A 22,665-nucleotide genomic window follows, 5' to 3' on the forward strand; every position below is an offset into this window, starting at 1 on the left:
CTACAGAGGAAATGCTTTTCATTTTGGATTTCTCTTCTGTCATGATCACAGTACTCTCTGCTGTCTATTTTAGGAAATGTCCAGAGTAGGAGAAAATCCCCATATCAAACATATGCTGCTCTGGACAGTTCCTAAAATGCACAGCAGAGAGCACTGTGGTCGTGACAGAAGAGAAATCCAAAAAGAAAAGAATTTCCTCTGTAGTATACAGCCGCTAACAAGTGCTGTAAGGATTAAGATTTTTCAATAGAAGTAATTTACAAATCTGTTTAACTTTCTGGCACCAGTACTTTTGTATCTTTCTTTTTTCCTCCTCGCCTTCTAAAAATCATAACTCTTCTATATTTTTATCCACAGACAAGTATGACTGCTTGTTATTTGCGCGTCCAGCTGTCCTTTGTAATGACATCACTCATTTTACCATAAAATGTATGGCGTAACCAAAAAACTATTTGTGTAGGGAAATTGAAAAGAAAACCGCAATTTAGCAGATTTTGGAAGGTTTTGGTTTCACGCTGGACAATTTCTGGTAAAAATGACGTGTTTTCTCTGTTCTGTGGGTCAATACGATCAAAATGATACCCAGATTACATACTTTTCTATTATTGCACTTCTTTAAAAAAAAACTTAATCTTTTTAATCAAATTAGTACATTTCAAATCTCTCTATTTCAATGACCTATAACTTTTCCATTTTTCCGTAGAAGCGGTGGTATGAGGGCTCATTTTTTGCGCCGTGATCTGTACCACATTTGCATATATAAAACTTTTAATAAATTCTTAATTTTTATTTTTTTTTAAATAATGTGACAAAAAAAGCAGCAGTTTCGAATTTTTTTTTAATGTTTACGCCGTTCACCGTTACAGGATCATTAACATTATATTTTGATAGTTCGGACATTTATACACACAGTGATACCTAATATGTTTATTATTATTATTTTCTTATTTTTTTTCACTTTTTGAGGGTAAAATGGGAAAATGGAACAATTTACATTTTTATTGGGGTAGGTGATTTTTCAAATCTTTTTTTTCTTCTTTTTTTTTTTTCTTTCCTTTTTACACCTTTTATGTCCCCATAGGTACCACCACACCATGACGTACGTTTACGTCATGCGTTGTTAAGGGGTTAAAGGAGTTATCAAGTCTTTTAAATTTGATGGCCTATTCTTAGAATGAACCATTATTAGATTGGTATGGGTCCTACTCCCAGGATCCCCACAGATCAGCTGTAGCATGCCAGTAATGAAAGAGCAGAGAAAGATGATAGCAAGGAGCAGTGTGCTGTCCGATCTATGTCAGAGACCGCAGGACAACCAGCTAGGTGGAGGAGTTTCACAGACTCTTCAGCAGCGCAATGATAGGATATGTCATGAGGCAGTTTGCTTACTTTAGCATTTAGGAAGGAAATAAACAATAACAGCTTTGGACATATTTGCACTGAATTTTTCACAACTATAATCTGATGTATGTCATCAATATATATATTTTTGTCTTCTTTGTATCTAATCTAGATGTTTAGTTTGTTACTTATTACAGTTTCAAGGGCAGAATGTGGACAAAATAATTTAATTATTTATTATAGCACTTTGGCAAAATGCCCTATGAGGGTATATCACTTGTGGAACATTCATTACCGAAAAATTACTTTCTCAAGTCTGAATGTTATTGTTTCTGAAACATATGCATACATTTCTTTAAACCCGATGCAGATTACTTTTCTCCAGCAGAAATGTTTGCAGCAGATTTGTCTCGTGTAAATGTATTAATAAATAGCACAGTACCTAGGTAATTTTATATACGAGGTAGGAAAATTATATATATATATATATACACACACACACACAAAACAAGTGTGCAGCAATATGTAATTAAATACTATATTCAACCTGGTACTGGGAGGGGCTTCATATATGAACTCCTAAAGAGGTAGAAACAAACACTAGAAACATTGGAGTAATTTCAACTGCAGTAAAAGTATATTTTATTGAAGTATTAAAAGCAAAAAATAGGGGGAGCAAACTGACACAGGGGGGGATAGGACAAAAACAATGGCGTCACTTCCAGCACATGTAAACATTAATCAATATTGTGGCATAGAGGAAATGGAAACACTGTACAGATTAATAAAAGGACATAAGTCTCAATGAATACACATACAGTATCAACCTCAAATAAGTCAATAAAGTGCAAAGGGGCAGCAGGAGTGATGCCACCCCAACGTACGTTTAGGCGATATCCTTCGTCCTGGGGGTGGCGTCCTCTCAGTGCAAGGAACTATTTAAACCCATATGGCCCAATCAGAAGATGTCGGCGATTCATGCACCGCAATGGAGATAGGCGTTGTTTGCGGCACTTCACAGGTACATTATGTTTGCATTGATTATGTATTTGCTCTTCTGATTGGGCCATATGGGTTTAAATAGTTCCTTGCACTGAGAGGACCCCCAGGACGGAGGATATCGCCTAAACGTACGTTGGGGTGGCATCACTCCTGCTGCACCTTTGCACTTTATTGACTTTTATTTGAGGTTGGTACTGTATGTGTATTCATTGAGACTTATGTCCTTTTATTAATCTGTACAGTGTTTCCATTTCCTCTATGTCACAATATTGATTAATGTTTACATGTGCTGGCAGTAGTGACGCCAGTGTTTTTGTCCTATCCCCCCCTGTGTCAGTTTGCTCCCCCTATTTTTTTGCTTTTAATAGTTCAATAAAATATACTTTTACTGCAGTTGAAATGACTCCAATGTTTCTCTTGTAAATTTAACATTTACCTTTTACTTAAAAGCGTAACTGTCACCTATAATAGGCTTGTGAAGGTGCACACATGGTGCATTAGATAAACTAGGACACTGTATACTCACAGAAAACTCCTTTTGAGTAGGGCAAACGGATAGGTGGGGCACAGGGTCTGCATGCTTTGGGGCTGCACCACCTCTTTCCACTAACATTGCGCTTTTGATTGACAGCCAGGGTGTATGAAGGAGAACAACACAGGGCCACCATGGGCAGGCGAGCCCTGTGTACTAATCAACTGCACAAGGTAAGTGGAGAGAGGTGGTCCGGAACTCAGGACCTCTGTGACTGTTTTGTATGACTCCATGAGGAATTACAAAGGAGTTTTCTGTGAGTATACAGCAGCCTGATTTATATATACAGGTATGCCAAGAATAGGTTTGTAAAGCCCTAGGGCACTATGTGTGCAGCTTTAGAAGCCTATTCTAGGGGACTCCTGTTCTTTAACGCAGGGTTCACACACAGTATGTGTGTGTGTGTGTGTAATATAAATATATATATATATATATATATATATATATATATATATATATATAAAACATTTTTTTTTTTTGAAGACTCGCATGGTAATGATGGTGAATGTAAACTTTAATAACAACATATACTGAGGCTTGTGTAATACTTCATACAGTTCTAATTGTGGCACTGCTTACAATAATCTTAGCAGTTTACTATTAACTATTTGCCATTCTTGATATTTCTATGATCGTCACAGTGTGGTGCTGTTTCCAGTGTGTGCTCTGAGGCATGGAATTGTCTAATTACAGGCTTAGCTTAAGAGAACAGAAATAGCTCAACTCACTATAACAAGAAAGGCGGGTGATAAGTAGGCGCTAGTCTGGTAAGGGTCCTATAGTCATTACAATTCCTACGAAATGGTGCACAACAAGACAGTATGAACAACCCCAGCCAGTGTATATTCTTTCACTGACACCATGTTAAACTCTGGTGCACAGACAAAAACTGTGCCAGTCATCCAGAACATAACCTAGGAATTATATAGAATTACTTGGATGGTCACACAGCTTTTTTTTATTATTTGGCAAATAAACAAATCACAGCTATGAAGAAAACAATGCTTGCTTATTAGCTGAGCATTCTGGCCTTGTGAATCATACCACAAATAAATATAAGTAAATGATTTTAATTTAGCTGCTGTATGCCCCAAAAAAGTAATGTAGTTGTTTTTAGTCTGACATGGTGCTTCTTGATGCCTCCACTGTCCATGTCAGGAACTGTACAGAGCTGGAGCAAACCTCTCATGCTCTAGACAGTTCCCGACATAGACAAAGGTGGCAGCTGAGAGAAGCTTGTCAGAATGGAAAGATTTTATAAATACCTCCAGGGCATTCAGCAGCTCATAAGTACTGCGAGGCTTGAGTTTTTCTTAAAATAGAAGTATTTCACAAGTCTGCATAACTTTCTGGCATTAGTTGATTTGAAAGCATTTTTTGTCTCCAGAATATACCTTTAACTAAAAGGGTGCCTGTTCACCCTCAATTGCTGTCAACAGAATGTTCATTTGGCCAACCGTTATCTCTCTTTATAACCCCCATACACATGAATGCACATATTGATGTGTTTTGATTGGGGAGAGGGGAGGTAAACCACTGCCAGATAGCTCTGGCTTATCCCCCCTCCCCCCCCCCCCCCCCCCCCCCAAAAAAAAAAAAAAAATGTGTTAGGCAGTGGAATACTGCATTCAAAGTGTCAGTAAGGAGTCCTTGTAACTAGAAATGTGTTTTCTATCGATCCCCCCACAACTAATTGGAACAGTCGGTGAATTTGTCCAAGCTACAATACCAAACAGAATGCACAGATGAAGGTGGCTTTGTGTCTGCTAAAACCTGAATGAAAATGACAGGGCTTAGTTTATTTTCATGACCGCTTAACTATTTTATTTGGAATTGAAGTAGAGCTGAAACAACTAATTGACAATCATTTTGATTATTATTAATAATCAATGATTTTCATTATCAATTAGTTGTTTAGTACACGGCATGGTGTAGCAACCAAGGGAGTAAGGCGTGTAAAGTGAGAGACACCTATAACTGCCTTTTTCCCTGCCATTTAGCCCCTCTGTGTGCCCCTACATCTTCCACCACTTTTCCCCCTACCCACCTATGCCTTTGGTTGCCTTCTTAAAGACACTGCTGGTCAGCATCATCTGTGGCCTACCTCCTGCACTGAGACCTTAGCCTGGAGTGCAGTCCGGGAAAGCCAGCGCCATCAGCAAGAGCTGCCTCCTTATCCTCAGCGATATAGCTCTAATCAAAAAGACCACCGAGGCATCAATCTGTCCTGGCATTCCCAGAGCTGTCTGGCTCCAGTAGATGGATTGCCTACCAGAAGCCCTGTTCTGTCAGCCCTGCAGTGACAGCTCTTCCTGGTTTAGGGAAGACGGCCATATTGGGGGATCATGAACTTGCTCCTTCTCCTCTGCAGCAAGACTATGGTTTAGAGGTTCCCCTCCCCTCCTGTGTTTACTCACCCTCAGTTGGCATGGCCCGGGAGCAGTCCCTGTCCTTCCATTGCCTCTGTCCTATGCTGTTCCCTCCCCTACAGAAGTATCTTATGCTGTGGGTTCAGCTCCACTATTCAGTGAGCACGATCTACTAGAGGACAGTCAGCAGCTTCTGCCCAGCCAAGAAGTGTGGAGGAGACATCTGCCGCTACTTCCGCTAGGTGGGCAAGTAGTGATCAGGAGAGTGGCGTAGGAGGTGGTGGTGCGAGCGTTCAGGCACCTGAAGCAAACACTGTTAAGGAACCTGAGGAGGACATCAGTGATGTGCAGACAACTCGATGATAATGAAGCGGATCACACTTGGGAGCCGGGTGCAGTACGGGCTTCATCAGGAGAAGAGTACATTTTAGGTAACAGAAGTCAATTACTAGGTCTACTGGCCACCTGGATCACGGAATGTAGTAACATCTCTGCATATGCTAAGATATAGAACCTGTAATGGGAATCTGTCACCTAGAAATCCTCTTCACTAGCCTGGTTATGTAGCACTGATAAAAATGAGAGTAAGGATCTATTCACACGTACAGTATTCTGCGCAGATTTGATGCGCAGGATTTCAAGTCATTCAGTTTACATTGAAATCTGCAGCAGAAAATCCTGTGCATCAAATCTGCGCTGTGAATAGACCCTAAAGGTACCTTTTATTTGCCTGTCTCAAATGTCGAGGAGTCATGTCCTGGGCACTGACATACCCCAGGCTACAGCATCTCTCCTCGCTCCCTTCCATCACCCTCTGCATGATTGACAGCAAGGTCTCTCAGAGTACATAGCGAGAATGAAAAGGCTACACTAGTAATGAACATTGGTGTACTCTCGCTGTGCAGCACAGATCGGGGCTGGCATGAGTAATTGTCCCCTTAGGCAATTAGTGGCTGTCGTAGTGTCCCTCCTCAGCAACTGATTGGCTAAGTAGGCAATTTATTGTGCCTACCCCGATACCTGAAGTCCTGTGCAGTGGGACCAAGGCTCTGTGAGAATGGTGGTGCACGGAATAAATAAGAAAGTAAGTAAACTAGTTTTGCTTTTATTTTAACTCTTACCACAGAGTCTGAGCAGAGTTCTGAAAAAGGTGATATGTTATCAGTTCATATGATGGGAATAGGCCTTCAATAGGTTAAACATCTGCTAGTGCTATCAAGTGTTGGAGTTGAACATTGCATATCCTTTTTTCTAACGTATTATTCCTATGCTTATTCTTTATTCCTATTTCAGGTTGTCATTGGTACTTGTTTTAATTTAGTCTTGTCTCATTCCTACAGAGCTGCCCTAGAAGATGTAGAAGGGGATGTAACCGAACTTGAGCAGAAGCTGGACAAGGTAATTGTCTTTTTTTTTTTTTTTTTAAAGTGAGCATTTGTGTAGAGATTTGAAGAAGAGCGGTCCTGGTTAGCTGCCACAAGGTGAGCATTATAGCTTCTACTACTAAAATCTACTGCATGAAGTTATATCTTAGCAGTTAATCTAATGTCTGTTAACACAGATAAAATGAGGAGAGATACTTTCCCCTTTACTGATGGCAACATTGAAGTTAATGTGTAGCAAAATCAGCTGCACAAAATATGCAGCAGATCCTGTCCGTGTGAACGTACCCTTAAGGAGGTTTTCAAAAATGACCTCTTATCACATACTTAGAGTAGGTGATAGGTTTTTGACCAGTGAGGTGTAACTCTTGGGATCCCCACTAACCATGAGAACAGGGTTACCAGGTGTCCCTGTTTGAATAGGGCTATAGACACGACTGCTTTTTTTATGGTACTGCTGAAGATAGCCAAGTACATTGGTTGGACCCCCCAAATAAAATTGCTTAAGTTTTGATCCTGCAGTCATAGGGTGTAATAACTAACTCCTCCCATAAACCCTTGGAAGTTTTTTTTGCATTACATTTTAATAATAAAGGGCCCTTAAAAAGTTTAATTGGTCCCACAGAAAGTGAATCCCCTTGGCTTTGTAGATAGAAAAAATAAAAAGTCCTCTAGAAATGATCTTTAAATGGTTACCCAGCCTGTTAATAATGATGGCCTGTCTTTAGGTTTACATTGGTCTTCTCTTTGGCATGATCTCCACAATTGGGCCAGTCTCTTACCTCTGAGCATCCTGGCCCCACCTTTCAAAACAAACTGGTCTTGGGAGTGACTCCAGGTACCCACTTCTGCCAGTGATTTAGTGGAGTGGGGCTCCCAAAACCAGCTTGTCTCGAAAAGTGGGGGCCAGAGTGCTCAGAGGTAAAAGATGGATAACCCCTATAGCGTTCCTGTGGTTTCCCATGCTCCAGTGTATTTTAACATTGTGTCTACAGTTTTAATGGTGATGTGCTGCTCCTTTTGAGTGGTGATGGAGTCTTAGTGTATCTGAGACTTTTGCACAATATACCGTATTTTCCGGCGTATAAGACTACTTTTAAACCCAGGAAAATCTTCTCCAAAGTGGGGGGTCGTCTTATACGCCGCATCTAGGGCGGGTGCTGCAGCGTACCTTATACATATATGCGCACATTTGCATGCCCACACTTCTAGCAGTGACTCCGTCCCCCTAGCAATGCCGGAGCTCCGCAGTGGGCTCAAGTTTATGCAGCTACAGCACTGCCTAGCGCTGATCTGCACGTCCAGATATGGCGCGGGCTCCCGATTTGAGCCTACATCATACCGGCCGGCCCCCAGCTGATTCCTGTAGCTGGGGGCTGGCGTTAATAGCAGACACGCGGTGATCACCGCGGGCGGCTATTAACCCCTTTAGATCGCCGCTGTCAAAGTTGACAGCGGCATCTAAAGGTGCCTTTATCCTGTCCCTGGTGGTCCAGTGGGGTGGATCGCCACCCTGCAGCGCCATCACCAGCGCCTCAGGGCTTACCTCTCCTTCCAGGTTCCTGCTGGCTCCTGCGCTGAGAATGATAAAGCCTGGCAGGACCAGAAAGATAAATAAACACAGATAAATGTGGTTTTATGGAACCACATTGATCTGTATGAAGAATCTAATGATTCCTCCTAAAAATCCCCTAAGGGAACTAAAAGTGTAAAAAAAATAAATAAATAAGTTTAAAAACACACACATTAACCCCTTCCTTATTAAAAGTTTAAATCACCCCCCCCCCTTTTCTCAAATTCCATATAAAATTATATATAAACATATGTGGTATCGCCGCATGTGTAAATGTCTGAACTATAAAAATATATTGTTAATTAAACCGCACGGTCAATGGCGTAGGTGCAAAAAAAATTCCAAAGTCCAAAATAGTGTATTTTGGTCACTTTTTATACCATAAAAAAATTAATAAAAAGCGATCAAAAAGTCTGATCAAAAACAAAAATGTGCAAAATATGAGCCCTCATACAGCCCCGTATGCGAAAAAATAAAGTTATAGGGGTCAGAAGAGGACAATTTTAAATGTACGAATTTTTGCGCATGTAGTTATGATTTTTTTTCTAGAAGTACGACAAAATCAAACCTATATAAGTAGGGTAAGGGTATCATTTTAATCGTATGGACATACAGAATATAGATAGTGTCATTTTTACCGAAAAATGTACTGCGTAGAAACGGAAGCCCCCAAAATTGACAAAATTATGTTTTTACTTCAATTTTGTTGTATAATGATATTTTTTTTCCGTTTCACCGTAGATTTTTGGGTAAAATGACTGATGTCATTACAATGTAGAATAGGTAGCGCAAAAAAAAAAAGCCCTCATATGGTTTTTTAGGTGCAAAATTGAAAGGGTTATGATTTTTAAAAGGTGAGGAGGAAAAAAACGAAAGTGCAAAAACAGAAAAAAGCTTGGTCTTAGTCTGCATTTGCGAGATCAGAGAGGCAGAGAAGGAGGTACGGTAATGGGATACAAGGGTGGCGCATGTGTGAGATCTGAGAGGCAGAGAAGGAGGTACAGTAATAGGATACAAGGGCGGGTGAAAGAGGCATGTACTGCTAGAGGCAGGGAGAGCTGACCAATCCAAGCAGGCTTTGTATACAACAATCAGCCAATCACTGGTAAGGTACGGCGAGTATATGCCAAACTCTATATTTTAACTGTAAAAGTTGGCGGTTGTCTTATACGCCCAGTTGTCTTACACGCCGGAAAATACGGTAAACGTTTTATTGTGTTATATTCTTTGATGCATTGCTGTGCACTAAATAAGTTACTGGAGACAGCAATTGTGGATATTTTCTATGCACCTCCCCATCACATTCACTGCTCAAAATGAGTTTTCCAGTTAACATGGTGAATAAGTGGAATGTAACTGATGACTGAGCACGGGCTGAGTGTTATCTGAACTGATAAACATTGTACTCTCTTCCTTCCAGCTGGTGAAACTCTGCATTGGAATGATCGATGCAGGAAAAGCTTTTTGTGCTGCCAACAAACAATTTATGAATGGAATCCGGGACCTGGCCCAATATTCTAGCAAGGATGAAGTAATTGAAGTAAGCAGCATCTGCTCAACAATAGAAGAATCTACATAGATCTGTGTCCTTCATACTCTGTGCAAATAGATAGCAGACTTCTCAAACAGGAGGTGTTCTGTTAACTGTATGTATGTGACTAGGAAGGACAAAGTATTTGTATTCTGTTACTGTAAAACTCCATTTAAACAAATGATCTAGTGGTTGGATATCTGTTAAAAAATGATTAGTCAGTTTTGATCCAGGATTAACCACTTTATCTCCTCAAGTTTCGGATGCTAGGACAGTTGGGCATATCCCTAGAAATATTTCCTTCTTTACGCTTTCCAGATATTGAATTGCTTCATTAATGGTATTTTGCTGTGAATAGTTAAAAAGAACATAAATCTAGTAAAACTAACCTTCCAGCATGGAACCAAGGCAGCCTGTTGTTAAAGAAAAATCATCCCCTCAAGATCGGAAATCTAATAACCGGCCATAAACTTGCAAAGTCTTAGATGGAACTAAAGTTATAGATGTGTGTGTGTGTATATATAATATATATGTGTGTATATATCTTAGATTACGCTAGCTGTTTGTTTTTTAAAATCTTGATCCCCATGCTTTTTACTGGATTGGAAAGAGTACTACAAATAAAAACCTCTACATTTTCATTGCATTAACTGTTGGCCTATCAGATTTCCATAGTAATGCTTTTGAGGTGTGTCAGGGTGTAGCTCGCATTGTTTGGTCCAAATGGCGATAATCCTAAACGAGATGTACAGGATTAAAAAATGAGTGTTTTTTTTCATGGACAGAAGCATGCCAGCCATTTAAGTAAATCAGGCTGTGCTGCAATACTGTACTCAACATGTGGACAAGGTGCTGCATTGTCATTGATGTTTATCTAATCCTTTATAAATAAAAGTTTATTTTCAGGCAGAGTTTATGGTGCTCATATTCTCAAAAGTGAAAAAGATGAGATGCTGCTGTTTTGTCTATTTTGAGAGCCCCCATCTCCTTTCTCTTTTTTCACTTAGCCTACATAACCACATTTAGAGGCTTTGCTTTTTTCTGACTACAACTACACATTACTATTGTCCTTCAAGCAATGAGTTGTACTTCAGATATAAGACTAGAGCTACACTTCAATTTTGGCCCCGACACAGGTGACATGGTCAAAGGTCAGCATGCAGCAGTGCTGCAGAGCAGCTAATGAATGTCAATGGGATCATGTTGTGACACCACCCCATACAGCTTTATTTGCTCTGATGCAGCACAATTCGGTAAGCGTGACGTGTCAATCTTTGTAAATCTGTGTATCCCTAGCCTAATATTAACTTAATGTTTTCACATGCTGGGAAAAAGTATAAGTAACCAAATGAAGAAAATCAGTGTCAGATTTTTTTATATGTATTGTATTGATATTGTTTTATTACATGTCTTTTCACTTCTACAGAGCAGCCTGACAAAGTTTTCTGACAGTCTACATGAAATGATCAATTATCATAATGTAAGTCAATCTTTTAGTTTGGTATAATTTTCTGTATTTCTTTAAAAAAAAAAGTGTTTTCTTTGCATGAGAATGGTAACAACTCTTGAAATGTTATGTATTAAATTGGTGCACAATGAAAAAAATTGTTACTGTTTTCTTTTTGCTTTTTGAACGGGTGCATTTACACCACGATTTTGGGATCCGCAGCAGACCATGGTTTTTCAGTCTGGCAACAAAAACTGATATGGTATAAAAAAAAATAAGGCAACCGGAGTCACTAGCTGACTCCGTCCAGCTTATTGACTGAATGGGGTACGACACAGGTCCCTAAAAGGTGATGTGAATGTAGCCTAACTCAAAATTGAAGCTCATGTTTTAAAAACATGCAAAAAAGTTTATCATTCTATCTATGCCAGTTTTAGCATCACAGATTTTTGCTTCATTAATAAAGATGCAACTGAGGAGGCAGTTTTTACAGTTGTGTAGAATCAGATCACACACATGTGCCGAGTCACGCGGCAGTCACAGAGTGACAGCAGAGCAAGTTCCCTGCTGCGGCTGGGTAGCTCTGTGTGTCTGCTCATAACTGCCAGCAGGAAATCTACCTCTTTGAGCAGACAAAGGGGGAGATTTATCAAAACCTGTGCAGAGGCAAAATTGCCCATAGCAACCAATCAGCTTCTTACATTCTTAACAAGGCCTCTGAAAAATGAAAGAAGCAAGCTGATTGGTTGCTATGGGCAATCAGCTTCTTTCATTTTCTTTCATTGCTATGGGCAATTTTGCCTCTGCACAGGTTTTGAAAAATCTACCCCACAGAGCTGCGTGTGACCCTACCCTTAAAGGGGTAGTCCAGTGGTGAAAAACTTATCCCCTATCCTAAGGATAGGGGATAAGTTTGAGATCGCGGGGGGTCCGACCGCTGGGGCCCCCCGCGATCTCTCTGTACGGGGCCCCGGCTCTCCGCCGAGATAGCGGGTGTTGACCCCCGCACGAGGCGGCGGCCGACACGCCCCCTCAATACATCTCTATGGCAGAGCCAGAGATTGCCGAAGGCAGCGCTTCGGCTCTGCCATAGAGTTGTATTGAGGGGGCGTGTTGGCCGCCGCCTCGTGCGGAGGTCGACACGCCCCCTTCCAGCAGGCTGTCGGGGCTCCGTACAGGAGATCGCAGGGGGCCCCAGCGGTCGGACCCCCCGCGATCTGCAACTTATCCCCTATCCTTATGATAGGGGATAAGTTGCTCACCACTGAATCACCACTGGACTACTCCTTTAAATGGGCACTCTCAGATACGACATTTTTTTATAGGTTGTACATCTTGGCAAAACATTAACCTTTCTAATATACTTCATAAGAAAATGTTATTTCCTTTTTATAGAAATGATGGCTTATAAAATCATGGCTTTGTCCATGCTAAAGCACAGGCATGGACAAAGTCCAGTAAGTGAGGGTGGGCTAACACTCCTCTGTGCTCTCTCCTGTCTCATAGCACTCCTCTGTGCTCTCTCCTGTCTCATAGCACTCCTCTATGCTTTGGTGAGACCTCACTTGGAGTATTATGCACAGTACTGGAGGCTGTATCGCCAAAAGGATATAGATACTCTAGAGAGAGTTCAGAGAAGAGCTACTAAACTAGTACATGGATTGCAGGATAAAACTTACCAGGAAAGGTTAAAGAACCTTAACATGTATAGCTTGGATGAAAGAAGAGACAGAGGGGATATGATAGAGACTTTTAAATACATAAAGGTAATCAACACGGTAAAGGAGGAGAGCATATTTAAAAGAAGAAAAACTACCACAAGAGTACATGGTTTTAAATTAGAGGGGCAAAGGTTTATGCAGTAATATCAGGAAGTATTACTTTACTGAGAGAGTAGTGGATGCATGGAATAGCCTTCCTGCAGAAGTGGTCGCTGCAAGTACAGTGAAGGAGTTTAAGCATGCATGGGATAAGCATAAGGCTATCCTTCATATAAGATAGGGCCAGGCACTATTGATAGGATTCAGATTATTGGGCAGACTAGATGGGCCAAATGGTTCTTATCTGCCGACACATTCTATGTTTTTATGTTTCTCCTGTCTGATATCACTCCTCTGTGCTCTCTCCTGTCTGATAGTACTCGTCTGTGCTCTCTCCTGTCTGATAGCACTCCTCTGTGCTCTCTCATGTCTGATAGCACTCATCTGTGCTCTCTCCTGTCTGATAGCACTCATCTGTGCTCACTCCTGTCTGATAGCACTCCTCTGTGCTCTCTCCTGTCTGATAGGACTAGAAAGGTATATTAGAAAGGTTAATGTTTTGCCAAGATGTACAACATATAAAAAGTTTTTTGTATCTGACAGTGCCCATTAAGTTTTTTTTTTTTTCTCACTTACACTCTAAAAAAAAACTCACACTACCTAATCTTTACAAACAAGTTACTACCTGGTTTCAGTCACATTTCAAAGCATACATGCTTCTTCCTCAGGCTTTCAGAGTAATCATAGTTTAAAAATGCCAACTGGACCCAATGGAGTCAATGGAGGATGGGTGTCTGCATCTGCTACCTGGCTGGCCTGAGTGATCCGAGATACTGGTCACTTAGTACTGGTGGGGTGGAGAGCAGCGGCCAGGACCTGCCCCATGACTATTTACACAGCTTATTACTTAATCATATTTTTAAACTATGATTACTCTGAAATGCCCGAGCGTACCAGAGTAATTCATAGAGGGACGTCTGCACCAGTTTTATGATGTTCGGCAGCATTAACCCCTTAAGGACCAAGGGTGTAAACTTACGCCCTTGGTCCCGCTCCCGTGATATAACGCAGGGTTACACGGTAACCCCGCATCATATCACGGCGGGCCCGGCATCATAGTGAAGCCGGGACCCGCCGCTAATAGCGCGCTATTAACCCTTTAGCCGCGCGCTCAAGGCTGAGCCGCGCGGCTAAAAGTGAAAGTAAAATGTGCCAGTTAACTCGGGGAGCTGTTCGGGATCGTCGCGGTAAAATCACGGCATCCCGAACAGCTATACTTCAGAAGGTCTCTTACCTTGCTTCCTGAAGTCCGATCGCCGATTGAATGATTCAAGCCTGAGATCCAGGCTTGAGCATTCAATCGCCGAAAACACTGATGCATTCCTAAGGAGATGCATCAATCATTGTTAAAGATCAGTACATGCAATGTTATAGCCCCCCCTAGGGGCTATAATATGGCATAAGAAAAGTGTAAAAAAAAATCATTAACCCTTTCACTGATCCCTTCCTCTAATAAAAGTTTGAATCACCCGGCATTTCCAAGAATAAAAAAAAGTGTAAATAAACATATGTGGTATCGCCGCGTGCGGAAATGTCCGAATTATGAAAATATACTGCTTTTTAAACCGCACGTTCAATGGCGTACGCGCCAAAAAATTCCAAAGTCCAAAATAGCGTATTTTTGGTCACTTTTTATATCATGAAAAGATGAATAAAAAGCATTCCAAAAGTCCGATCAATGCAAAATGGTACCGACAAAAACTTCAGATCACGGCGCAAAAAATTAGCCCTCATAGCCCCCTGAACATGGAAAAATAAAAAAGTTATAGGGCTCAGAAAATGACAATTTTAAACGTATAAATTTTCCTGCATGTATTTATGATTTTTTTTTCAGTAGTAATACAAAATCAAACTTGTACAAGTAGGGTATCATTTTAACCGTATGGACCTAGGGAATAAAGATGAGGTGTCATTTTTACTGAAAAATGTACTACGTAGAAACGGAAGCCCCTAAAATTTACAAAATGGCATTTTTTTTTCAATTTTGTCACACAATGATCTTTTTTCCCGTTTCGCTGTAGATTTTTGGGTAAAATGACTGATGGCATTACAAAGTAGAATTGGTGGCGCAAAAAATAAGCCAACATATAGAATTTTAGGTGAAAATTTTAAAGAGTTATGATTTTTTTAAGTTAAGGAGGAAAAATTGAAAATGAAAAAACGGAAAAAGCCCCGGTCCTTAAGGGGTTAAACTGATGACAGGTTCCCTTTTTAAAAAGAGAGAGGGTAAAAAGCAGTATACTTACCTTCATCCCCTCGGCACTCCTTTGGTCAGGCTTTCCTGGTTTCTGTTTACTGGCCAATCAGCCAAATTGTGTTGACACCACTACAACCAATCATAGGCTTCTGCAGCCACATAGGTCTCCAAGACTTCCCTGAAGGTCAGAGAACAGAATGCTGGGGACATTTTCCACATGAAATCTGTTGCGCAAAACCTTACCTTTAACGTTTTTCTGAAGAGATCAACATTTCTTGTCCTTTTTTTACTTGTTACTGTGGTATTTGATGATATGTGTTTCAGAGGCTTGTCATTGATTAGAGTATTGTTTGCTGAACTAATTCCTGGACTGATTTGATACTGCATAAGGAAGAAGGATATCCTCCTTGGAACTAGAGACTAGGAAACCAGTGTATATTTTTTCTGCTAGCTAGCTCTTTGGTGTGTACTAGCTTTAATTCATATTATCCAGCATTATGGATTTACATATGTATCCAAGTAAACATTTATCGCCAGGGTGGGTTTCTCTGTTTTTTGTGTACAGTACTACTTTACATTTTGTATAGGATCTGCTCCACTTGTGCTCTGTATATAAAAAATGACATCTGTTCTAGTAAAAGTAAAAGTCTTCCATCATAATGGCTTATTGATAGAAGCAGGAAATTTCAGTGTCATTTCGATTAGGAAGGGCTCATGTGCTCAGGAAGCACAAAATAATGTTTTTCAGGAAGTGCTGTTTTGAATAGGCCACTTTCATGTGTTGGTTTCAGAACACATTTTATAGCATTGTTTTCCTTCGTTATTGTATTTTTACCATACTAAAACTCAAAGCAGCATTGATAGTACCCTGATAATCTTTTAAATTTAAAGGTAATTTGGTACCAGAAAATTACCTATTGTTTAAAATCAAGTTTTTTATGCTAAACATATATTTTAAGGATCTTTGGTGAGTTTCCCTTTTCCTAATTTTTCATTTTACTGTTTATATAATAAAATAATCCTAAAATCTTCCTGTTGTGATTCTGGCTACTAGGCCTTATATTAAGGTGAGACTTTCTGTTCTGTACAAATCACTTTCCAGTAGTCTTTTTCTCATCACAGACAGGATTACAGTAAAAGGTGTATAGATAAACCTCCCCCTCCCTGTAGCATAATCTCTAGAAAGGTTACGTAGCATATCTACTGAAGCCCTGCCATACATGTGAATAGGGCCTGGACCAGACTATTGTGTCTATGCAAGCCATGTCTAACCATACAAAAAGGAAGCATAACATCCTTTTAAATGAGTGGTAGCCCATGTAATGAACAAGGCCTGCTATGAAAGTACCTCTTTCAGTGATTTATTTTGTTGTAGGACATATGGACAGTAAATTTCATCATGAAACAATCAGCATTTGTTAAATAATATGTTATTATAAACCGATATGAAAATAACAATAACATTTCTTTTTTATAATTGTTTCAGATTCTTTTTGACCAAGCCCAAAGATCTATCAAAACACAGCTTCAGACATTTGTTAAAGAGTAAGTTGGTTGGATTTTTTCTTAGAAAGCAGGTGTAGCACGCCAGCTCACCTCCGCGTTCAGCCAATGCAAGGAATGGTGTGGACTTCCCCGCAACAAAGTAACCAGGAAGTAAATTTCCAGCACAGCACAACTCTTCTAAATGAAATACTTTATTGTATAATCAATGATACACAGGACATGCCCAGTGATCGGGCTGAAACGCATCACCTTTCCATGTCCTGTATATCCTGCATTATACAATTACCGTATTTATCGGGGTATACCACGCACCGGCCTATAACACGCACCCTAATTTTTCCAAGGATGTTTGGGTTTGACACCCAAATATCCTTGATAAAATGAGGGTGCGTGTGAGTGCATGTGTATACCCTGATAGACTGTTTCTGACCCCGCAGATGCGCGGCTTTTGCGGGGTCAGAGACTGCCGTCGCTGCCCGCTTCTCTCTCCCTGCCTTTCCTGGGGTCTAGAGTCCTGCTGCCGCCGCTTCTATCCAGAGGCTGCCGCCGCCGCTGCCCCGTTGCCTCCCCCATCCCCGGTTTTATAATTACCTGTTCCCAGGGTCCACACTGCTTCTGGCTCTGGAGGCGTCCTTAGCTGTCACTGTGCGCTGGGCCACTGACGGTGACGTCGCGTTGAAGAAGTCACTCGTCATTGCGCAGCGCATAGCAACAACGCAGGAGACTGCCGGAGCCAGAAGCAGCGCGGACCCCGGGAACAGGTAATTATAAAACCGGGGATAGGCAGGGGCAGAGAAGCGAGCAGCGACGTCAGGTCTCTACACCTGCAAAAGCCGCTGCAGTTCATAGATTTAAAGCGCCCGCTTTAAATCATTGAACTGCAGCGGCTTATCGGCGTATAACACGCACATAGACTTTAGGCTAAAAATTTTAGCCTAAAAAAATGCGTGTTATACGCCGATAAATATGGTAAGTATTTTGTTCAGAAGAGTTGTGCTCTGCTGGAAATTTATTTCCTGTTTATATTTTTCTACACTGATAGATTTTTTTGAATGAAATTGTTATAATATGTGGAAAAGGGCAAAAGCCGGAGAACAGTTCTAATAACTAGCCATGATTGAGATCAATGTGAATATGACTTCACGCATTGGTGAAGATATTGTTGTCGTTTTTTGTAATGCAATGTTTTTAATTATTGTAACTGATATATAGTTTTTTTCTTTCGATTACTATAACAGCAGAGGTGCAACATGTTCTATCTGTACTATACCATTTCTGATGTTCACTTGGCTTATACTGTTATGGGAAACAGACAACAGAATAGATGTTAATGCCCTTGGCTATATAATTGCAACCCTGACCGTGCTATGTAATTCCATTGTGTCTTTATCACAATGGAAAGCACAGTTAAAAACTGACTGCACTTTCTTTCAGAGATCTTAGAAAATTCAAAGATGCCAAAAAGCAGTTTGATAAAGTTAGTGAGGAGAAAGAAAATGCCCTGGCAAAAAATGCTCAGGTACAAAGAACTAAGCAACATGAAGTTGAAGAAGCTACAAACATCCTGACTGCTACACGGAAATGCTTCCGGCATATTGCTCTGGATTATGTTTTACAGGTAACGGACATAATGTAGATAATTTGTATTTACTTTTAACTTTTATTAAGCAAATGATGACTAAATGTGTAGCTGAAATAGCCTGACCTTAGGTATGTCTCTGTTCTCTGTTAAATACAGATCATTGGAGCAAAACATTGGTTATTTTATCTTATCTTTTTGGGGTAGAGAAAAGATTTTTTTTATCAGCTGGTTGTAAAAACACCTCAAAACAATACAAAAAAAACCAAAACATATGCCCGCCTTCATAGCTGCTGTCATTCTCATCATCGGCAAAAAATAAAAAAAAAAGGTTCCATGTGAACGGTGATGGCAGGGGGTAGTAAGGAAGGTTTTTGTTTTTCCTACCAAGCTGAGCACAATAATAGATCAAATACCTCTTGCAATGTGTTCTTTTATAATAGACTATTTGATGAGGGTCTTTTGGTTTTCCCTGCGGCCTCCACCACATCCATATTTCCATGCTCTGTTTTATTTACTTACCTCTGCATAGGGATAGTTTTGCAGTAAGTCTATGCTGAAAATTTTAAAATAAAGAATTCTATATAAAGATAAAACACCCCATGTAATGATTTTCTCATGGCTTTACAGAAAGGTCATTATTTGTGGCTTTACCAATGTTTGTTGTAGGTGTCTTGTACATTTTCTGGTGGTTGTAGCCTTATATTGGCCATTAAAAGCTTTTTAAACTTTGCTTTGTAGATCAATGTGCTTCAATCAAAAAGGAGGTCTGAAATTTTAAAATCTGTAAGTATGAGAGGAATAGGTGCCAGTAGTGCAATAACCTTAGAAATGTGTTTATTTTTTATATTGATTCCTACAGCAATGTGGAGGTATAATTTACATGACTGTTCATATACACAGGATAAATATTTGAACACCATATATATATATATATTTTTTTTTCCAGACATAAACAGTGCATACTTAGATCAAGAACATTTTAGTAAACTATAGGAGCAGATTGTACGGTTCCATTTACACAAATATAAAAAAAAAAAAAATTCCTCTAGCAAAAATATAAAAATGTTTACAATATAAAAACACTTAAAATTTCACATTTATGTTGAACTTGATAGGCTCTTTTTATATATATATATATATATATATATATATATATATATTTTTTTTTAAACCTTATAAACTATGTAACTATCTGTATAAGAAGTTGAGTTGCTTAAAGATCTATAATAGGAGCTGTCATGTGTTGTTGATTGACTTCCCTTCCATCAATCTGATTTCTGAAATCATTAATGTCCTTGGGTAAACTCGTGAGGCAGCAGGATCTGCACCTTCTCTGGTTCAGGAAAGGCTTATTGATCTCTGGACATTCCTCTTGTCTGCAGCGTAGGTCTGAGCTCCTGTGTCTCCGTAGTTTTTCCTTTATGAGCTGCTGCAGGGCTGATTCCAGCTGCTTGAGTTTTTCCCACTTGTAATACAGAGATCTATAACCTGTTCTCTGCTTTTGGCCTTATCAATAAAATATAATAGCTGGGAGAAACGTCACAAGAAGCAACTGATAGATACTGTGAAACGTGTCTTTTATTATACAGGAATGGGTTTGTACCAGATTTTGCTGACTCACTGAATGCATGGTTCCAATTTCAGCTGTGCAGGCAGAGTTTAGTACCCAGTGCTGCGTGACTAGAGAAGCCAGGATACCTATAGAATGTGCATGCTGCTCTTGCCTAAAGAAGCATTCCTGCGGGTGTGTCGCAAAGCATTGCCAAAATCTGCATGTTTAATTTTACTATATTATATGTTTCCATTCTCTTGCACAAGTTATTTCTTGCATAATAGGATTTTATTTGTCTGTTAACAGATGCTGTCTTTTATGTATGCCCATCTGGCTTTCTTCCACCAAGGATATGACCTTTTCAGTGAACTTGAGCCTTACATGAAGGATTTAGGAGCACAGGTAAATATGGTTTCATATTCCATTGGCGTGCAAGTAAAAAAAAATCCAGAGTAGCAGGCCTTAAAACAACTACAGTTGTGTGTATTGTACTGCTGGCACCGCAGCCCTATTACTGATTTATGTGGGATGACTCCATAATACTGTGCACATAGTTAGGGGTTCTCGTCACCTAGACACTGACCGATCAAAATTTTTGACTGCAGTCACGCCCCTTTCCATAGACATGCATTGAGGGGGCGGGGTGTGACGTCACACGGGGGCGAAGTTGTGACGTCACGATACTCTGACCCTTTAGTCGTGAGGCTTCAGACCTCGGAGCCTCAAGCGCTGGCGTGCAGCTCACACAGGTGGGTACTGTATGAGAGATTGCGGGGGTCCCCAGCGGCAGGACCCTTGCGGTGAGTAATCATCTCTCCTTTCCTTTGGATAGGGGATAAGGGGGGAGATTTATCAAAACCTGTGCAAAGGAGAAGTTGCCCAGGGCAACCAACCAGATCGCTTCTTTCTTTTTGCAGAGGCCTTGTTAAAAATGAAAGAAGTGATCTGATTGGTTGCTATGGGCAACTGGGCAACTTTTCCTCTGGACAGGTTTTGATAAATCTCCCCCAAGATGTCTTATGGCCGGAGTACCCCTTGAAGTATTTTTCATAGGTTTAGCAGATGTTTATTAAATTCAGTCTTCCTAAGATTGTTGCAATTAAATTAGTTTTATTTGGGAATGAAACAATCCCATCTGCATAGTGGACCCCATAATAAAGTTTCTCCATCTGCGCCTCTCATTTCAGTTTTACTTTATTTTACAGCTGGACAATCTTGTTGTCGATGCTGCTAGAGAAAAAAGAGACATGGAGCTAAAACATTCAACAATTCAGCAAAAGGTAAGTATTAAGGTGCTAGCACATATAGTTGTATGGGCTGAAGACACACTAGATGCTGGAGTCTGGTACTGTGCATTAGTATGTTAAAGGGTAATTGTTTTTTTCTTTGTGCCGGATCTCCAATCAAGGTCATGGTGGCAGTGAAACAGATCCTTCATTGAATTATTTATCTGGTGCCCGCACATGACTCAAAGCTTTGAAACTAAGATGTGAACAGTATGCTTTAACATTCCCTTTACATTCGAGAAGCATTCGGGAATCTGTCGTTAGTGTCTCCTACACCAACCTGTTGTTACAGGCTGTAGCACCTGATGGTAACTATACTATCCGTGGCCCCATTCGTCTGTTATCTTCCTCATTCTGGTGGCAGGCTTGGTGCATGGCAGGTGCGCTCTGATGTCACCGCTGCTGCTTCCCCAAGCCTTCTCACAGCAGGGCCCAGCGAAGAAGCAGTGGGGACATCAGCATGCTTTCCTTGCACCGAGCATGCTGCTGCAATAAAGAAGATAACAGACAGACTGAACCACGGATCATGGGTAGGTTAGTATCCTTATCATCAGGGTCACCCGCACTACCTGCCTGTGCCAACAAGTTAGTGCAGGTGACACTGTTGACAGATTCCCTTTTAACTTAATTTAATATAGTTTGTATAATCTAAGAAAGATCTAAGAAGCTAATTGGGTACATATGTTTTGGCATTGCAAAGAGATAAATGTATGTTGGGAGAGAATCTGTGATAAAGTTAGGAGAAGGGTAAAAGTTCAGCTGAATTTTGATTTTTATAAAGTGATCTTAGGAGTCTATCACCCATTGGGTCTATGTAAGAGGAAGTTTGTCACGAAGATACTTTTTCTAGTTGTCAATAATGAGAAACTGGATTAAAGGAGTACTCCGGCGCTTAGACATCTTATCCCCTATCCAAAGGATAGAAGATGAGATGCCTGATCGCGGGGGTCCCGCCGCTGGGGACCCCGTGATCTTGCACGCCGCACCCCGTTTAAAATCGGTCCCCGGAGCGTGTTCGCTCTGGGTCTGATTACTGTCGATCACGTGGGCCAGAGCGTTGTGACGTCAAGGCCTTGACGTCACAACGCTCCGGCCCACGTGATCGACAGTAATCAGACCCGGAGCGAACGCGCTCCGGGGACTGATTTTAAACTGGGTGCAGCATGCAAGATCACGGGGGTCCCCAGCGGCGGGACCCCCGCGATCAGGCATTATATACACACACATATATTATAAAAGGGGCAAACATGAGGATTCTGGATGCATGTCACTGATGGTGCCCAAAGGAAAAAAAGGATTTCCTTATAGAAATCTATTGTTTTGAGAGGATAAATCATGCTAAATCCTGTATAACTCTCCTCATATGCTTATGTATGGATGCATAGGTTTTCATGTTCTTGCTGTTCTGTCTTTGTCAGGGTTTATCTGCTGATGACTCCAATCTGGAATGTAATGTTGATGCAGAGAATGGTATTGTTATGGAAGGATACCTGTTTAAACGGGCCAGCAATGCCTTCAAAACCTGGAACAGGTAATAACATGAGC

At 40.6% G+C, this 22,665-nt stretch overlaps 1 protein-coding gene across 5 annotated transcripts in view; it reads left to right on the forward strand.

Moving 5' to 3' along the window:
- The window catches only part of ACAP2 (ArfGAP with coiled-coil, ankyrin repeat and PH domains 2), a 102,594-nt gene that overhangs the window by 19,196 nt on the left and 60,733 nt on the right, over positions 1-22,665 (forward strand). For all 5 annotated transcript variants that reach the window (XM_056565372.1, XM_056565374.1, XM_056565376.1 and 2 more), the window contains exons 2-10: positions 6,585-6,642; positions 9,620-9,739; positions 11,157-11,210; positions 16,681-16,739; positions 18,135-18,318; positions 19,021-19,065; positions 20,141-20,236; positions 21,040-21,114; positions 22,539-22,651. In XM_056565372.1, coding sequence (XP_056421347.1) covers positions 6,585-6,642; positions 9,620-9,739; positions 11,157-11,210; positions 16,681-16,739; positions 18,135-18,318; positions 19,021-19,065; positions 20,141-20,236; positions 21,040-21,114; positions 22,539-22,651 — 804 coding nt within the window. The remainder of the gene's footprint in view (positions 1-6,584; positions 6,643-9,619; positions 9,740-11,156; positions 11,211-16,680; positions 16,740-18,134; positions 18,319-19,020; positions 19,066-20,140; positions 20,237-21,039; positions 21,115-22,538; positions 22,652-22,665) is intronic.

This window comes from Hyla sarda, chromosome 3 (assembly GCF_029499605.1).
Source record: "Hyla sarda isolate aHylSar1 chromosome 3, aHylSar1.hap1, whole genome shotgun sequence".
In the NCBI taxonomy this organism is placed as follows: Eukaryota; Metazoa; Chordata; class Amphibia; order Anura; family Hylidae; genus Hyla; species Hyla sarda.